This window comes from Dipodomys spectabilis, unplaced genomic scaffold, assembly GCF_019054845.1.
Source record: "Dipodomys spectabilis isolate Male_0828 unplaced genomic scaffold, ASM1905484v1 ptg000019l, whole genome shotgun sequence".
Lineage (NCBI taxonomy): Eukaryota > Metazoa > Chordata > Mammalia > Rodentia > Heteromyidae > Dipodomys > Dipodomys spectabilis.
This window is the reverse complement of record NW_024870696.1, coordinates 11,761,267-11,777,919: the sequence shown is the minus strand read 5'-3', so window position 1 is coordinate 11,777,919 and position 16,653 is coordinate 11,761,267. Positions and strand designations below refer to the sequence as shown.

The 16,653-nt window shown below is 46.6% G+C and overlaps 1 protein-coding gene across 1 annotated transcript in view; it reads right to left on the bottom strand.

Moving 5' to 3' along the window:
* The window catches only part of Ncf2 (neutrophil cytosolic factor 2), a 42,216-nt gene extending 27,777 nt beyond the window's left edge, over positions 1–14,439 (bottom strand). Inside the window, exons 1-2 of the mRNA XM_042674644.1 lie at positions 14,435–14,439; positions 1,466–1,666 (exon numbers count right to left, since the gene is read on the bottom strand). Coding sequence (XP_042530578.1) covers positions 1,466–1,639 — 174 coding nt within the window. The 5' untranslated portion in view covers positions 1,640–1,666; positions 14,435–14,439. The remainder of the gene's footprint in view (positions 1–1,465; positions 1,667–14,434) is intronic.
* Positions 14,440–16,653: the final 2,214 nt, after the last annotated feature.

Here is a 16,653-nt window from a genome sequence, read left to right as displayed (position 1 = left end):
ACACTATATATATTAGTATATATATAATATACATATATATTAATATATATATATATAGTAAGGGCAGGTAAACAAGAGCAAGAGAGAATGTCAGGTCAGCAGAATAGAGCAAGAAGGAATCTAGTCAGGAGCCAGCGGAGCCAGTGAGCTGGGAGCATGTGGTGGTGGTGGCGGTCACAGCCTGGCTCAGGATCCCATGTCCAGGCCAAGGCAGGAGCCAAGAGGCTGGGCTGGGAGAGCTGCACCCTGACTAATCACCTCCTTTGCCCAACAAGACAATGTGCGCTTTGTCTCTACCACCTCTCAGAATACAGAGCTGACGCTGTTGCTGGCCCCCAGCTGCTCTCCCGCTCCGGGGGCGGGGCCAGCGCTGCCTGCTGCCACCACCCTCCCGTCCCCTTGACTGGCCCTCTGCAGCATGAGTCCTGCTGGTCTCCCGTCACAGCATTGCAAGCCCTCGTCTCCTGGCAGGAGGGTGTGACTGGGGCTTGTTTACCTGCTGCTCACAAGATGACTGTGGGGTACAGGGGCTCTTTAGGGTGCTGGGAGAACTCAATTGCCAAGACTTCTCCAAAAAAATCAAAACCTTTCAGAGAGCAATGTGAAGCTACACTGTACTGTACTTTAATAGTTGATATCTCTTCATGCTCATGATACTTAAATCCCTGTGGTGCTGAAAGCCAGGAGTTTATGTAGCTTGTTTAATTAATACTGAAAATCCAGAGGGGGGGGGAAGAGAGAGACAGAGAGACAGAGACAGAGACACAGAGAGACAGAGAGAGAGAGAGACAGAGAGAGAGAGAGACAGAGAGAGAGAAAGAGAGAAGTGGGGGGAGCTCAAGCTGGGATTTGATCATGGTTCCTCTGCTTCCAAACTCCACGCCCTCTCTACCTTATGATGGATCCCCAAAAAGGAGTTGTTAGAATGCTCTATCTCTTACTAGGACTATTTAAATAAGAAAAAAAATCTCACTATGCTTTCTTCCCAACAGCCTCAGAAGCCTTGAAAGAAAGCCCTGCATAATAGATCAGAATTATCACTTGAGTGGAAACCTATTTTTTCCTATGTGGCCTTTCCTCAATCTCTTGGGCAGGCAAAGCTGATGCCTGTGAAATTCTTAGAAAGTCATAACTGGGCAAGGTAGGAAGACAGAGAACCTGGGTCCAACAAGAGTTGGTAGGAGGAAGCACAACTCGAGGAGTCTTCATGAAGGTGTTAAGAAATGACTTGCACTGAGAAATGGAATCAGCATGAACCTCACCACTGCTACTCATGGGAACTAGCAGAGATTTTTGCCATGGTGGCTGCCAGACCCATCTGCAGACCCAGGCCTGTCCCTCAGGCCCTTAGCTGGGACCTTTGTTCTGGTAACCTCCATCATCCCCAATCAGACGAGGTTGCTGGAGTGGAGAGGGATTGAGAGAGGGGCTCAGAGGAAGTGAGGAGTCCCCCCACCCCACTCACCTTCTCCGCCTCTGGCATCTTTCCCAGGATTGTGTGCATGCAGCCAATGTTGAAGCAAATTCGCGAGTGAGGATCCTGGACTGTGCTGAAGGCTTCCAGGGCCCCCTTCCAGTCCTTTTTGTCAGCTGCCAGCACCCCTTCATTCCAGAGGCTGATGGCCTCCACCAGGGACATGGTCAGATGACGCCAGGGGACTGAGAGCTGGGGGGGGGGGGGCAGGGAGGCCAGGCAGGGAGCAGGTGTGTCTCCCACAGTAGGGTGGCCCCAGAGCCCTGCGTCTCCACACTTGTAGGCTGGTGTTCCAAGTGGGGGTCAAGTCTCTTTCAGGGTGACTTATTAGTGTTGCAAGGGTGTCAGGAAATGTCCCCACCTTCCAGGAACTGACGCAGAAGCTACCCTGAAAGAAGAGTAGAGGCTGGAGGGCGGGGTGAGGAGGTGGGGTGAGAAGAGGGCGGAAGTACATCAGAAGTGCAGCCACGGTTCAGTTCCCTAAAGCGCTTGGTTCTGCCCCCTGCTCCACCTCTCCTTCTCCCTGCCCAACCCCACTTTGTGGCAGCTTCCAGCCAAGGTAACCCTGGTAAATCTGAGTGTCTCCTTGTTTCTACACCTTTGCCAAAGGGAACTGGATGAGAGGAGAATTCAACGGATTCCTTATTTTCTTTCTGTCTCATAGGCTGTCATAATATGATCCAGGCTGACCTGAAACTTGTGATCTTCCTGCCTCAGCCTCCCGAGTGCTTGGATCACAGGCAGGCACCACTATGCTAGTTTTTATCTTGAGCAAAACTGAGCAAAGAACACATTTCTGAGACAGTAGAATGGTCTTGGGGGTCCATCAAAGTCAGAGATAACTGTAATGAACACACAGCAGTTTAGAAGGGACAAATGCCCAGATCCAGAGCCCCACATGACAGTAAACACAGCTCCTGTAAAGAGAGGAGAGTCTTGTTCTGGCTTATTAAAAAAAGAAAGAAAGAAAAACAGGATTTTCCAACACAGATTTAGATGTCTTGCTGCATGAGAAAAGCGAAAGACGGGACACCTTCACTGAGAAACAATTTTGAGTAGCGATTCTACAGAACTCCTGACTTGGGTGCAGGTGGCTCATGCCTGCAATTATAGCTACTCAGGAGGCTGAGATCTGAGGATTATGGTTCAAAGCCAGCCTGGGCAGGAAAGTCCATGACATTCTTGCCTCCAATTAATCACCAAAAAGGCCAGAAGTGGAGCTGTGGCTCAAGTAGTAGAGCACCAGCCTTAAGCAAAAAAGAAGCTCAAAGACAGTACCCAGGCCCTAAGTCCAAGCAAAACATCCCCCCCCCACTCCCCCCTCCATCTTCCTGGAAAGTACAATAGATGCTTATGAGAGTGAAATACTTTAACTCACAGTTTATTGCACCGGAGAGAACTCAGGAGTCTATCTACATGACTTGTGGGTCTGAAGGCTGAGAATTGAAGACATATATGTGTGGCCTTACATATAGACCCTTCCTCGTGTTTGCAAGGCCTTTCCACCTTCTTTGCTGGCAAACTCCTCCTCATCCTTCAAGGCCCATCCTGCAAATGATACTAATGTCACTACTTCTATGACATGTAGCTCCACGCTTCAGGTAATAAACTCCTCTCCCACCTCCTGCTTTGTACCACCTCTTCGCAAATATTGATTGCAGGTTATTTCTTGGGGCCCCTTAAAAGTTGAGACCATACCTTCTCATTTTAGAAGCCACAGCCCTGCACGCCACAGTCCTGCACTAGTTAGTTGTACCCCTCACCCTTCCCCCTCTTTTTCTCACTTGCCTCTGTGTCGCTCACTAGCACCTCCTATTGGCCATTCTTCATATCTACACCTTCAGAACCACCTTGCACTGCCAACAAAGGCTGCTCCTTCTCCCCGGTAACCCTCAGCAGGGGGTTAACATGGCAGTCCCCCTGGCATTGCCCTGAAGTAGCCAGGCTGATGTTTTCAAACCCCATTTGGAGTATTGCTCCTGGGGCAGTCTGTAGCTTTCCAAACCCCACGCATGTGAGGTTCTCCTGAAGCTCTCTTGCTGGCTCTGCTCATCTCTCTGTCGTCTGCCTCTGTCCCAGCCCACTGGTCTCCTTCCTGTCCCACTCAGCATTGAGCCAGGCCTGGTCCCTCTGCTACATTGGCTGGGCCTTTCACTTCCGCCCCAGTGACATTTCCTGATCTGTGACTTGCTCTCCACGACCCTCTCCCCCGACGTGTGTGTCACAATTTATAACTGTCACCTGTGCTTCCCCCCCTCTCACCATTGCTCCCACTGGTCCTGAATGGCCTTTTCAGCCACCCTTCATTTCCTTCCTCCTTCTGTTGAACTCCCGTTCTATTCCAGTCCCTAGACTCCCCAAGGCCAGTGCTTCCAGGGCGTAAGCCTCCAACCCAGGGAAAGGGAGTGGGGCTCTGATTGGTGCAGGAACAAACATGAGACTTCAGTAGAAGACTTTTGAGGAGTTTTGGAAGATTATTTTTTCCCTTCACTGATAGAGAAAGTCCCCTGAATAAGGCAGTTGTAACCTGGTGCCATGACTTTCCCTCCTCCTCTTCCTCCTCCTCCTCCTCTTCCTCCTCCTCCTCCTCCGCTCCTCCTCCTCCTGCCCCTCCTCCTCCTCCTCCTCTTCCTCCTCCTCCACTCCTCCTCCTCCTGCTCCTCCTCCTCCTGCTCCTCCTCCTCCTGCCCCTCCTCCTCCTCCTCTTCTTCCCCCTCCTCCTCCTCCACTCCTCCTCCTCCTGCTCCTCCTCCTCCTGCTCCTCCTCCTCCTCTTCCCCTTCCTCTTCTTCCTCATTCTTCCCTCTTCTTTCCCTTCCTCTTTATCTTCCTCCCCATCCCCCCTCCTCTTCCTTTTCCTCCTCTTCCTTCTCCTCCATCCTTTCCCTTTCCCTTTCTCTCCTCCTCCCCTCTCTTCCTCTCTTTCTCTTTTGGTGCTGGTCCTGGGGCTTGAACTCAAGGACTGGGCATTAGCTCTGGGCTTTTTTTTGCTCAAGGCTAATGCTTTACCACTTGAGGCACAATTCTGATTCTGGCTTTTTGCTGCTAAATTACAAATAAGAGTCTCACAGATGTTCCTGCCTGGGTTGACTTCAAACTGTGATCCCAGATCTCAGCCTCCTGAGTAGCTAGAATCACAGGCCTGAGCCACTGGTGCCCAACCCTCCTCTTCTTTATACTTCTTCCCTTTCTCCTTTACTAGTGTTTCAACTCTCAGGGCCTCGCACTTGCTAGATAGGGTTTTGCCTTGCCTCCAGTCTCTTTGATTTTTAGTTACTTTACGTACAGGTCTCCCATTTATGCCTGGGCTTGCCCAGACTTCATTCATCTATGCTTCCTGTGTAGCAGAGGTGACATCTATGCAGCACTGCGCCAAGCCTCTGGTTGAGATGGAGGGGATCTTTCCAATTTTTTTCTTGGGATGGCCTCGATCCCAAATCTTCCTGATCTCTGCCACCTGACTAGCTATGATTATAGGTGGGTGCCATTGCACCCAGCCTTTCATCCTTTTTGAGAAGATGGATGAGGAAAGCTTCATATGCAAATATCAGTGATATATTCAGGAAAGATATTTCTTAGATAAGATAATCCAACCAATTTAGACATTAAACAGTTTAGGTAGCTAAATACTATGTCTATAATATTTTCCTCCTATTAATGTCACTTTTTTTTTTTTTTTTTTGGTCTTCTTTTTTTTTTTTTTGGGTCCGGTCATGGGGCCTGAACTCTGGGCCTGGGCACTGTCCCTCAGCTCTTCAGCTCAAGGCTAGCGCTCTACCACTTTGAGCCACAGCGCCACTTCCAGCTTTTTTCTTTTTACTTATGTAGTGCTGAGGAATCGAACCCAGGGCCTCATGCATGCAAGGCAAGCGCTCTACCACTGAGCCACCTTCCCAGCCCTTGGTCTTCTTCTGGTATTGAGACTTTAACGGATGTCTTCATGCTCTCTCAGCTTGCTTGCCTTGAGCAGTTGGTAGTCTATCACTTAAGCCATACCTCTAGCCCATTACTTTTCCTGATTTTTAAACATATTATTCTATTGTTACTATTAAGGTATTGTACAGAAGGGTTACCATTTCATAAGCGGGGTAATGAGTACAACTTCTTCTGGCCAATGCTGCCCCTTCCTTCCCTGTCCTCCAGTTTTCTCCTGCTCCTGCCCCCAAGTTGCATAGTTAATTTTCCGCATAGTGATACGGAATATCCTGACTTCGTTTGTTCTCCCTTCCTCCTTCCATGTCTATGCTCTCTCCCACTTTCTTTGCGACCACTAGAAAGACCAAAACAAAACAAAAACAATCCCAAACCCAAAGCAAAACCAAAACCAAAACAACAAAAATAAACCCCAGCTGGACAGGTACCCATGGCTGATGCCTGTAATCCTAACTCAGGAAGCTGAGACCTGAGGGACATGATTCAAAGCCCTGTGAGGCAGGAAAGGCTGTGAAACTCTTATCTCCAATTAACCACCAAAAACTGGAAGTAGAGCTGTGACTCATCATGGTAGAGCACTAGCCTTGAGCAAAAAATGCTCAGGGACAGTGCCCAGGCCCTGAAGCCCCACAACTGACAAACAAACAAACAGATAAATAAATGAATAAATAACTAAATCCCATGTTTCCATTTATTGGAATTCATTTTGATAAATAGTATTTTAAATGTGCAGAGGTATTATGCTTTTGTGTTACTCCCCTAAAAGTAGCCTCCTTTAATCTCTCTGTGTGTGAGTGTCTAGAATCCTATATAAGCTATCATGTTTTTGTGCATTTTAGTGCATTTTGTGCATTTTAGTACTGTATTTTGCATATGAGAGAAAACATGTATGTTTTGTCTCACTGAGCTTGATTTGTTAGCATGATTTGTTCTAGTCCATCCATTTTCCTGAAAATGACGTAATGTTATTCTTTCTAATGGCTGTGTAAAGCTCCGTGGTGTATAGGTACCACATGTTTTGGACCCATTCATCTATTGTAGGGCATCAGGGCTGTTTCCATAACTTGGCTATTGTGAATAGTGCAGCAATGAACAGCGATCTGGACAGCAGTCTGGATGTGCAAGCTCCTTTACACTATCCTGGCTTGTGATGTTCTAGGCAGATGTCCAGGAGTGGTATGGATGGGTAGAAGGGAAGATCTATGTTTAGTTTCTTGAAGAACCTCCAGACTGCTGTCCAGATTGGTCATGGTTTATGTTCCCACTAACAAAACAATAGGGTTTCTTTTCCCTGAGATCCCCACTACCAACATTTGGTGTTGTTTGAATGCACAATCTGGCCAATCTAACTGGGATAAGATAGAATCTCAAAGCTGTTTTGATTTGCATTTACTTTATAGCCAGGGATTTTGACCATTTCTTCATATGTTTGCCATTCTTACTTCTTCTGAGAAGTCTTTCCTAAGCTCCTCTGCTCATTTGCTGATTGGCTTATTAGGGTTTTTTTTTGGGGGGGGGGGTAATTTATTGAGCTCCTTGTATATTTTGGATATTAGGTCTTTATCAGATGTAATGCTGATAAAGATCTTACAGTCTGTTGGCTGTCTTTCTAGTTTAGTAACTAGGTGCTTTGCCTGTGCAGACACTTTTTATTTTGATGTAATCTCTCTTCTTCTTCTTTTTTTTTTTTTGGGTCCGGTTGTGAGGCCTGAACTCTGGGCCTGGGCGCTGTCCCTCAGCTTTTCAGCTCAAGGCTATCACTCTACCACTTGAGCCACTTCCAGCTTTTTTTCTTTTTGCTTATGTGGTGCTGGGGAATCGAACCCAGGGCCTCATGCATGCAAGGCAAGCACTCTACCACTGAGCCACCTTCCCAGCCCCTCCAGGTTGAAATTTGGTAGGGATAATGTAAAGCTTTCCTCCTAAGTTTAAACGCTCAATCCCAGGAAAGAGACAACTCTTGGAACTCTACACAGTTGGCTGACTGATCATGAGCCTGTGATGAGTCAACAGTATCTTGTGCTTGTCAAAACAGCGAATGCAATCTTGGACAGCACTAACAGACGTGCTACCCACTAAGAACAGGCTTGGGGCGGGCGGCTCTTGACTCAGCCACCCACCCAGAGGCCTGGTGGTCCCTCTGCTGGCCTGTGCAGGAAGCTGACATATGCTCACATCCTCTTCTGCCCACCATAGCTATTCTCAGCCATCCAGCACATCCACCCTATCCTGCTGGCACCCACATCCCTTTGCCTGGATCCCTTGGCACACACTAGAGGACCTCATGTCCAAAGCCTTAATGTCAGACCTTTTCTCACTTGTTCACCATTGAACCACCAAAGCAAACATAGGTTGCATTTATCACAAAGATAGAGCATTGTTTGCCTCTCCCTTTCAATATATTTGCTCTGTAAAAGCTCTCACAGTGGCAGCTAGAAGTTGAGGTTGGCTGGATACGGAGGAGGTGTGACCTGTGCTTAGAAAATCCCCACCCTTGATTTATTTTCAATCATGTTGAAGTTTCTGAACATGAGGCTCTCATTTTCATTTTACACAAGGCCTTGTCAATTCTGTGTCCAATCTTACCTGTTTAATCAAACACCCTACCTCCTAGACAGTCTCTGGCTAGACAGTCTTGGGCTATTCCTGAGAACAGCTAAGTGGAGCTGCCCCAGGGAACAGCCTCCACCCTGGGAAGCTAAAACTTGTTTATCTATCCCTGGACTTTCCCTGACCACACTTCCGGTGTCACTAAGGGGAGAGACTTTGAAAGCCCAGTTCCAAATTTCCCTGTGTTATCTAGGGAGTCTTAATTGCTCAGGGCCTTGATCTAGGGGCTGCTGGGTGACTTCTAGGCCCAGCTGGACTCTGAACCCCATGGTTCTGGACTCTGAACCCTCAATCTCCTATTCTTCTCATCTTGTATTTTGGCTTTAGGAGTGAGAAATCCTGGATTCATACCCTGTGTCTGATCTGGACTTCTGAGTAAACTTTCAAAAGTCCCTTTTATTCTCAAGCACTTTACTTCTATCACCTGCAAAATGGTTATAAAAACAATGCCAAATTTGCCTGTAATCCCAGCTACTCAACAGGGAGAGACAAAAGAAGGCTTTGCAGCTCAAGACAGCTCTGATTTCAATCTCCAGCTCCACAATGAATACAGATAGACAAACAGACAGATTAAAAAGAAAAAAAAAAAACATTAAAGCTGGGCACTGGTAGCTCATGCCTGTAACCCTCGCTACTCAGAAGGCTGAGGATGGTGGCGGAAGTCAACCAGGAAAGGGGGAGTCCATGGGACTCTCATCACCAATTAAGCACCAGAAAACTGGAAATGGAACTGTGGCTCAAAACGGTAGAGTGCTAGCTTTGAGCCGAAAAGCTCAGAAGCAGGGCCCAGGCCCTGAGTTCAAGCCCTATGATCGACCGAAAACAAAAACAAACACATGACAACAACAAAAATCTCTGCTTATCTTGCTGGCTTTTTGTAAGACAGAAATATATTTATGAGAGAGACAAATAAACAAGGCATCTTTATTTGCCTTGTGGGGTGCTGGTCTCTGTCCACATTCCTCTCCTCCTACTCTAGGCTGACTTAGCAAAGGCTCACAGTGTGCAGGCCACCCGCTCATCGGCGGGCCCTAGGGCTCTCAATTACACCTCTGTCCACACAGCAGGTCCTTCCTCTTCGCTTCTGGGCTGCCTGCTCTCAGCTTTGGGACCATTTCCTCCTTGTGATTCCTCACACACAGGAGCATGCAGATTAGTATATTATCTTGCAGTACAGTTAAAGACAGGACATTCACCATTCTGTCTAGCATCATTAAATGCTATGGAAGCCCTTTTCCCACAAAACACTGGACAGCCTACTTTGAATTCACTTGTAATTTCACACTAGACAAAACTTCTGTCTCTTGTGCAGGTTGTCTGCTTACAAGCAGGTGAGCCATGGTTCCTCTTTTTCCTGATCCTGCTTTGCTGTCCCCTCTGTCCCAGTCCACTGGGACATAGAATTCTGGAAGGAAGACAGGGAATGAGTGCTTTAAAGCCTGGAGGTGGTTGCTAGCAGGGCCAGGAAACACAGGAAGAAGCTAGCACAATACATCAGGTGGGAACTGATGATGTTAACTCTGCTGCAGGAAGAGATCATGCCTGTGAAAAGCTCCTGGGGACAAAGGGATGTTACTCAAGGAGAAAGGGGAGTGGAGTGGTCAGATGAGAGAGTCCCTGTTGTTTACAGCCTGAACCACCAAGGATGGGGGGAGGCTGGTGACACCCATGGCTACCCCAGCAAATGGTGTGGTAATCTCATCTGCCGTACAACTGGTATACAAACAGCTCCAAATCACAAATCATGATCTTGGCCAGATTGTCTCCCTAGGGCAATCCATCTGAGATAGGCTGCCAACTTAAAAAAAAAAAAAGATTGAACTTTAGGGAGTTTCTAATTAAGGCAGGTGAAGCCCTGGGAAAGAGGAGCCAGAGGCGATTGTGGGAAAATGTCATGCAATCATCAGGTCAAGAGATGGGAGGAGGGAGAGGGGACTGAGGGCAGGCCACCGGCATGGGCAGAGCTGGGACAGTGGACACAGGGGGCAGTCAGGTTGTGAGGGGTGGAGCAGGCAGTGGGAGTTGAAGGACTGCTTTCTTGTGAGCTTTGAAAAGGAAGGTGAACCCCAATTTAGGAAGCTCCATGGTGCAAACAGGTAGGACTGGCACAGGGAGAAAAGCAGTGATTCCTGGTCTGTGGGCCTCTTCCTGTGACCACCATGTCTTCCTGGGGCTAGACCCCCCCCAGCCCAGGTGGGTTCAGGAGTCCCTGTGCTACCTCAGCCAGTCTATGGCTTTACCCTTTGGACGGATGTGTCACTCTAGCTGCTGTCTTCCAGTACACTGGGAGCAGCCGACTTCAGCTGATCCCAAGTCATGGAGTTCACCAAGAAGAGCTCCAGAGGTCCGGGAGCCCAAGAGGAGGGGTCAGCCGGAAGCTGCGAGGCCACTGTCAGGGCTGAGACAGTGTCCACACACACTTCCTCCCCTCTGGACACACAGCATGGGTGTCACCGTGCCTCAAAGGCTAAGTAGGTGGAAAAGAGGAGTGACAGCCACCCCTCCCCAGGTTGGGGTGTGAACAACGGAAGGCCACACAGAAACCATCTTACAGCGTTGTGAGGCAACGTTTTGTCAGAAATGATCAGAACCTGGCCAGAACCTTCCACGAAGCTGTCCTTCCCAGCATCACCCTGTTTGCAAATGCAAGCCTGTGTCCATCTTTGCAGGTGCTACCCCAGGGCAATTATGCATCTAATGAAGAGGCTGCCCAGGCTAAGGATCCTTTCTGGAACCACTAACAATAAATAGCACAGTAACAGCTTCTCTCTACTGAGCAGCATGCCATTTGCTCCTTACAAAATCATGGAGAGGAAAAGAAACTGAGTCGGGGTGAATAATTCATTCAGAGCTTCAGACCTCATAAAGGACCAGGATGGCCAGATATGGTGGTGCTTCACACTTATATCCCAGCACTCAAGAGGCTGAGGCAGAAGGATTATGCCAGCCTGAGCTACACAGGGAGATCCTGTCTCAAAAACAAGACAGAATGGAACAACCGAAATCCAGTCTGCCAGATTCCAATGACAATCGGTTAAAAAAAAAAAAAAAAGAAGTAAAGCAGTTAGGCACCATACCTGCAATCCTAGCTATGAACTTAGTGTGTGTGTGTGTATGTGTGTGTGTGTGTGTGTGTGTGTGTGTGTGTGTGTGTGTGTGTGTGTGTGTGTGTGTGTGTGCTGTGTTGAATTTGGGTCCTTGAGCAATTGTTTAGTTCTTTGCTCAAGACTGGTACTCTGCACCTTGAGATACATTCTCATTTCCAGTTTTTTGTTATTTGGAGATAAGAGACTTTCCCACCCAAGCTGGCTTTAAACTGTGATCCTCAGATCTCAGCTTCCTGAATAGCTAGGATTGTAGGCATGAGTCAGTGAAGTCCTTTATTATGTTTTTTGTTTGTTCATTTTTGTTGTTGGTTGTGGGGCTTGAACTCAGGGCTTGGGCACTGTCCTTGAGCTCTTTTGCTCAAGGCTAGCACTTTGAGTCGCTGCACTACTTCCAATGTTCTGGTGGTGAATTGGAGATAAGAGTCTCACAGACTTTCCTATCCTGGCTGGCTTCAAACTGTGATCCTCAGATCTCAGTCTCCCAAGCAGCTAGGATTATAGGCATGACTCACCTGGCCTTTATTATGTGTTGATATCAAATATTCATACTTTAAATTGAGCTATGCAAGATCCAGCGCTTCATCTTTATTTTGTTCAGGCAAAATGTGGTGGGGCTGCATCCCTGCATTATTTATCTTCCCAACTGCATGGCAATCCTGCGCTCATTGTGGTTTGAACAGAGAGAAAGAAAAGAACTGAAATCCAGGACTGATATGGAGCTTAGCTCTGGCTCCAGATAATTACAGCCCCAATTTACACACTGTAGTGACCTCTTGGGACAAAGGCAACAATGTGATCCTTGTCTTGAAAAAGCTTATAAGTGTATGCTGGTGGCTCAAGTCTGTAATCCTAACTTCCCAGGAGGCTGACATCTGAGGGTCATGGTTTGGAGGCAGCTGGCACAGAAAACTCTGAGAGACATCATCTCCAATTAACCAACATAAAAGCTGGATTGGAGGAGTGGCTCAAGTGGTAGAGTACCAGCTGTGAGCAGAAGAGCCAAATGAGTGCCAAGAGGCCCTGAGTGCAGTCTTGAGATTTAGTACACACACACACACACACACACACACACTCAACTATTATGAAACCTAATAGTTTAACACCAGGACCTATGACCTTGGATCATTAGGTGTTCACTCCACCTCATTTCCAGAAGATATAAATACCCTTGACTTTTAATTGCTTAGAATTTTACACAAATATATTTAAGGCATTTCTTCCTTCTCAAGTTCAAGTGTCCCAGCACACTGACAATTCAGTGAAGCAAAGGGATTCCTTTCAGCTGCCTGGCCTTCATTTGGATTTTCTATGCCTTTTATAATGGGTGAATGAAATGACAGTGCAGTCTTAACCTCAAAATGCTCTGCAGGGTCCTGTCAGCTTCTGCTTTAGTAGCCATGTGATTGGCTGTCACTATTACTCTTGCTTTAGAAGCTATTTCCCAGCCCTTTTGGGGCATCCAAGTTGGGTTCTTGTACTTCAGTGGGTTACTCTAGCTTCTGTTTCCTAGGGCTAGGGAGAGCCCAGGAGAGCGTGGTGGGGGGGGGAGGGGGAGGGTGTAGAAACTGGTCACTGCTGGCCAGCTGATCCCCTATTCCGCTCTTAAAATGGAACCACCAACAACCAAGGGAGGACATTTGTACTTCTGGGGAGGCCAACATTTTGGAGGCTGTGAGAAGGGGAAAAGGAGACTTTAAGACAAGCTCTCATTGATCATCTGTCTCCTCCTTCCCTCCCTCCCCCTGCCCCCCTAACTCTCTTGTCCTAGGGTTTGAAGGTTTTGTTCCTGTGAGGCAGAATTGCCTTCTTTTTAAAAAGGAGAAACAGAACCTTCTGATCTTCCTTCCAGTTCCTGGGTGTCTCACTGAGGGCTGCGGAATGGAATGAGTTGTCATGTCCTTTGCTTTTTCCTAATTTGGTCTGGCAGGCATATGCGCAGGCCTGGTAAACATATCTTTTGGACAAGGGTGAAGGGGAAATCTAGTGCCTTCTATTTTCTTGTTTCATGTGCAAACTGACACTGCATGGCGGTCTGCAGAGAGCTGCAGCTGAGCTATAGTTACTGTTTTCTTCTTAAAGCTCTATAGTGAGGACAGACATGTGATTTCTAGGCTTGTAAAAATGCATCTTCAGGGGGCTGGGGGTTTAGCCCAGTGGAAGGGCACCCGCCTGGCGCGCGCAAGGCCGTGGGTTCGGTTCTCAGCCCTGGTTTAAAAAATAAATAAATTAATTAAAAAAAAAATGCATCTTCACAATAAGGATGATGCAGAATGAAAGCCAAGCAATGCCGTCAAGAGACCAGTACTTTCTTTTCTTTCTGTTGTCATGGTGGCTCCAACTCAGGGCCTCCGGCTCTCACTTTTCACTTGCAGCTAGCACTCTACTACTTGAGCCATGCCTCCATTTCTGGCTTTTTACTGGCTAATTGGAGATAAGAGTCTCATGAACTCTTCTACCCAGGCTGGTTTTGAACTTCAACCCTCAGATCTGAGCCTCCTGAGTAGCTAGGATTACAGGCATGAGCCACAAGCACCTGTCTGAGGACAGCACTTCTGTGCTTTCCCATTAAAGCAGAAAGGCAAAAAAAAAGAGACAAAAAACAAAGACAAACCAAAAATTGTTCTGCTAGGCACCAGTGGCTCATGCCTATAATCCTAGCTACCCAGGAGGCTGAGATCTGAGGATCGTGGTTCAAAGCCAGCCCGGGCAGAAAAGTCTCCATGAGACTCTTATCTCCAATTAAGCACCCCAAACCCAGAAGTGGTACTGTGGCTCAAGTGGTAGAGTATTAGACTTGAGCACAAATGAGGCTCAGGCCCAGGCCCTGAGTTCAAGCTTTACAACCACCACTACCACCACCAACAAAAATCATATTAGGAATGACGAAAATATTTATCTTGGTGTTGGTGGCTCATGCCACCAACTATCTTAGATAGATACTCAGGAGACAGGTCTGGAGGATCATGGTTTGAAGCTAGCCTGGGGAAAGAAAGTTCCAGGGACTTCATCTCCAAAATAACCAAAAAGTTGAGCTGAATATGTGGCTAAAGTGGTAGAGATCCTGCTCAGCAAGCAAGCTCAGGGAACATGAGTTCTTGAGTTCAAATTCTGCCACCAGGAAAAAGATTTGACAATGGAGTAATAGGCTGAATTCTGTCCCTGGCCACTTCCTCTGTGGAGCACTGGAACACTTATAAATACATGCTACCTGTAGTGGCTGATTACCACTTCGTTCGGGTAGGTTCTCTGGCTTAACTGTCGACATGGAAATTAATTAGTGACCAACTTCACTGGATCCAGGCTATTTGAACCCAGTGAGGGTTATTTTATTTAGTGTAGTTCTCAGTTTGTTCCCATGTATCAATGTGGGAATATCTTAGGTGATTTTGGCCCAAATCAGTATTATACAAGCAAATAGATATTTGTTGAGTCTCCACGATGCTGAGAGGTTGTAGGGCATGCCTAAGATACAGCTACTGTGACTTCAAGAGAGCCACAGCCCAGCAGAAAGGTCCAGAAATAGGAGGAAATGCTAGGCTGGAAAATACAGGAACCTCAGAAAGCTGGAATTCAGGTGAGTCATGTGCAACTCATTTGTGTTGTGTGGGATCTAAGGAACTATTTCGGAGAAAGGTAAGAGAAGTAAATTAAGATGAATGATGTTTATTGTCTTTCAAGTCCAAAGAACGTAAGTATGATGGGGAAAACAGAAACATCAAAGCAAAGGCAAGTGTCTCAGGGGCCTGTGGTCGGGTCGGCGATGTGGTGAAGGAGCACCACCTAGAGGCAGATGCTGTGCTGGCGCTCTGTGGGTTCCCAGACTGCTTCTGAATCTTGACTGGTGCTGCAGGAAGTGACTACACTGTGGTCAACAGAGCATTTTGACATGGGGGTTTTCCTACATTCCATCAGAGATGTTGGGCTGAGGTGAAGTGGAACAGCTGGGGGAGACCATGGCAGGAACATGGGTATTCTCTAAAGCCTTGGATTTCGAGAACTCCTTTCTACAATATGCAGAGACTGCTGATTTGATTTGTAAATTTAAGCCTTATTCATAACCAATAATCTCTTGAGGCTAATGACCCTGAGACTGTAACTCTCATTGTATTATATAATTAAAATGTAAAAAATAGGTACCTACTAGAAAAGAGTAACTGAGTTTGGGTTTCTTAAGGTGTTTTTCCTCTGTGACTTTGTGTAGTTACTGTTTACAGATTTCAAAAGTCATCAACATACAGGTGAAACATCAAGTTGAACTAAAGTTGTGCTGTTTGGCTGAGCACCTAAGTCTTCCTTCTATAGCTGCCAACATTTCTTTTTTTTGGGGGGGGGGGGGTCTGGTCATGGGGCCTGAACTTTGGTCCTGGTGCTGTCCCTCAGCTCTTCAGCTCAAGGCTAGTGCTCTACCACTTGAGCCACAGCGCCACTTCCGGCTTTTTTCTTTTTGCTTATGTGGTGCTGAAGAATCAAACCCAGGCCTCAGGCATGCAAGGCAAGCACTCTACCACTGAGCCACCTTCCCAGCCCCAGCTGTCAACCTTTCAACAGTATCCACCAAATGCCAAATCCTTATTTGTCCTAGAAACATCTTTATTCTTCAAGCCTGGCCTGACTTCAGAATGTCTGCATAAACCAACCTCTGATCTTGGTCCTATTACATATATATCTCTGAACTTCAGGTCTGGAGTGTATGTTTTAAGTCAACTGTATTCAATGAGAATCTGATCTTGAAGTTAAGCCACACTGTCATCACTAATGGGATGTCTTCACTGTCCTATGGCATTTCTTCACTGGGCCACACAATTCCTTCAACGTTAAAAACAGCCTTTAAGTCAACACTGGGAACATAATTTTCAACTTTTAGCAACTGGTCAAAAATACTTAAAAGGTAGATTACCCATAACCACCTATATTTTTTTAGCAAGCAAAACTTATTCAAGATGCTTTCTTTTTTACCAAATTTTCCCATTTTTGTGTCCCCTGATATTTATGTATTTTTTATACAATGAATCCTAACCCTCACTCTCCACTAAGGATGATGGGCTGTCATGGTCACTACAACTTAGCTGACAGTCACCCAGGACACACTAGTCAGCCAGTTGTTTCTAGATGTTATACATGTGATAACAGTTCTTCTATGTTGTCTGCTTTAATATTTTTACCATCTTCCCTGAGGAACTGGCAGTTTTTAAATACACCTATTGTTGTGAATACAATATAAAACTCTAGAATTTCCTCAACACTTCAGTCATGAAAGTGGTATTAAGGGTCTATGAGAATGCAGTACAACGTTAGAGTTAGAAACAGACTAAATGACTGCAGTTGCTAGGTGAATTTGCATCTCTGTTTAGGTCTCTGGGTAGTGATGCTACGTGTTCACTGGCATCCATAGGGTGGGTGATGGGTTACCCCAAAGGCTTCAGAGGTGCTCTGATGTCATCAATGACCCTCTTTTTACTCCTTTATGTGTGTATAAGTTTTATAAACTCCAACAGGATTGTAGCACCAGGAAAACTTTTCATTAATTAAC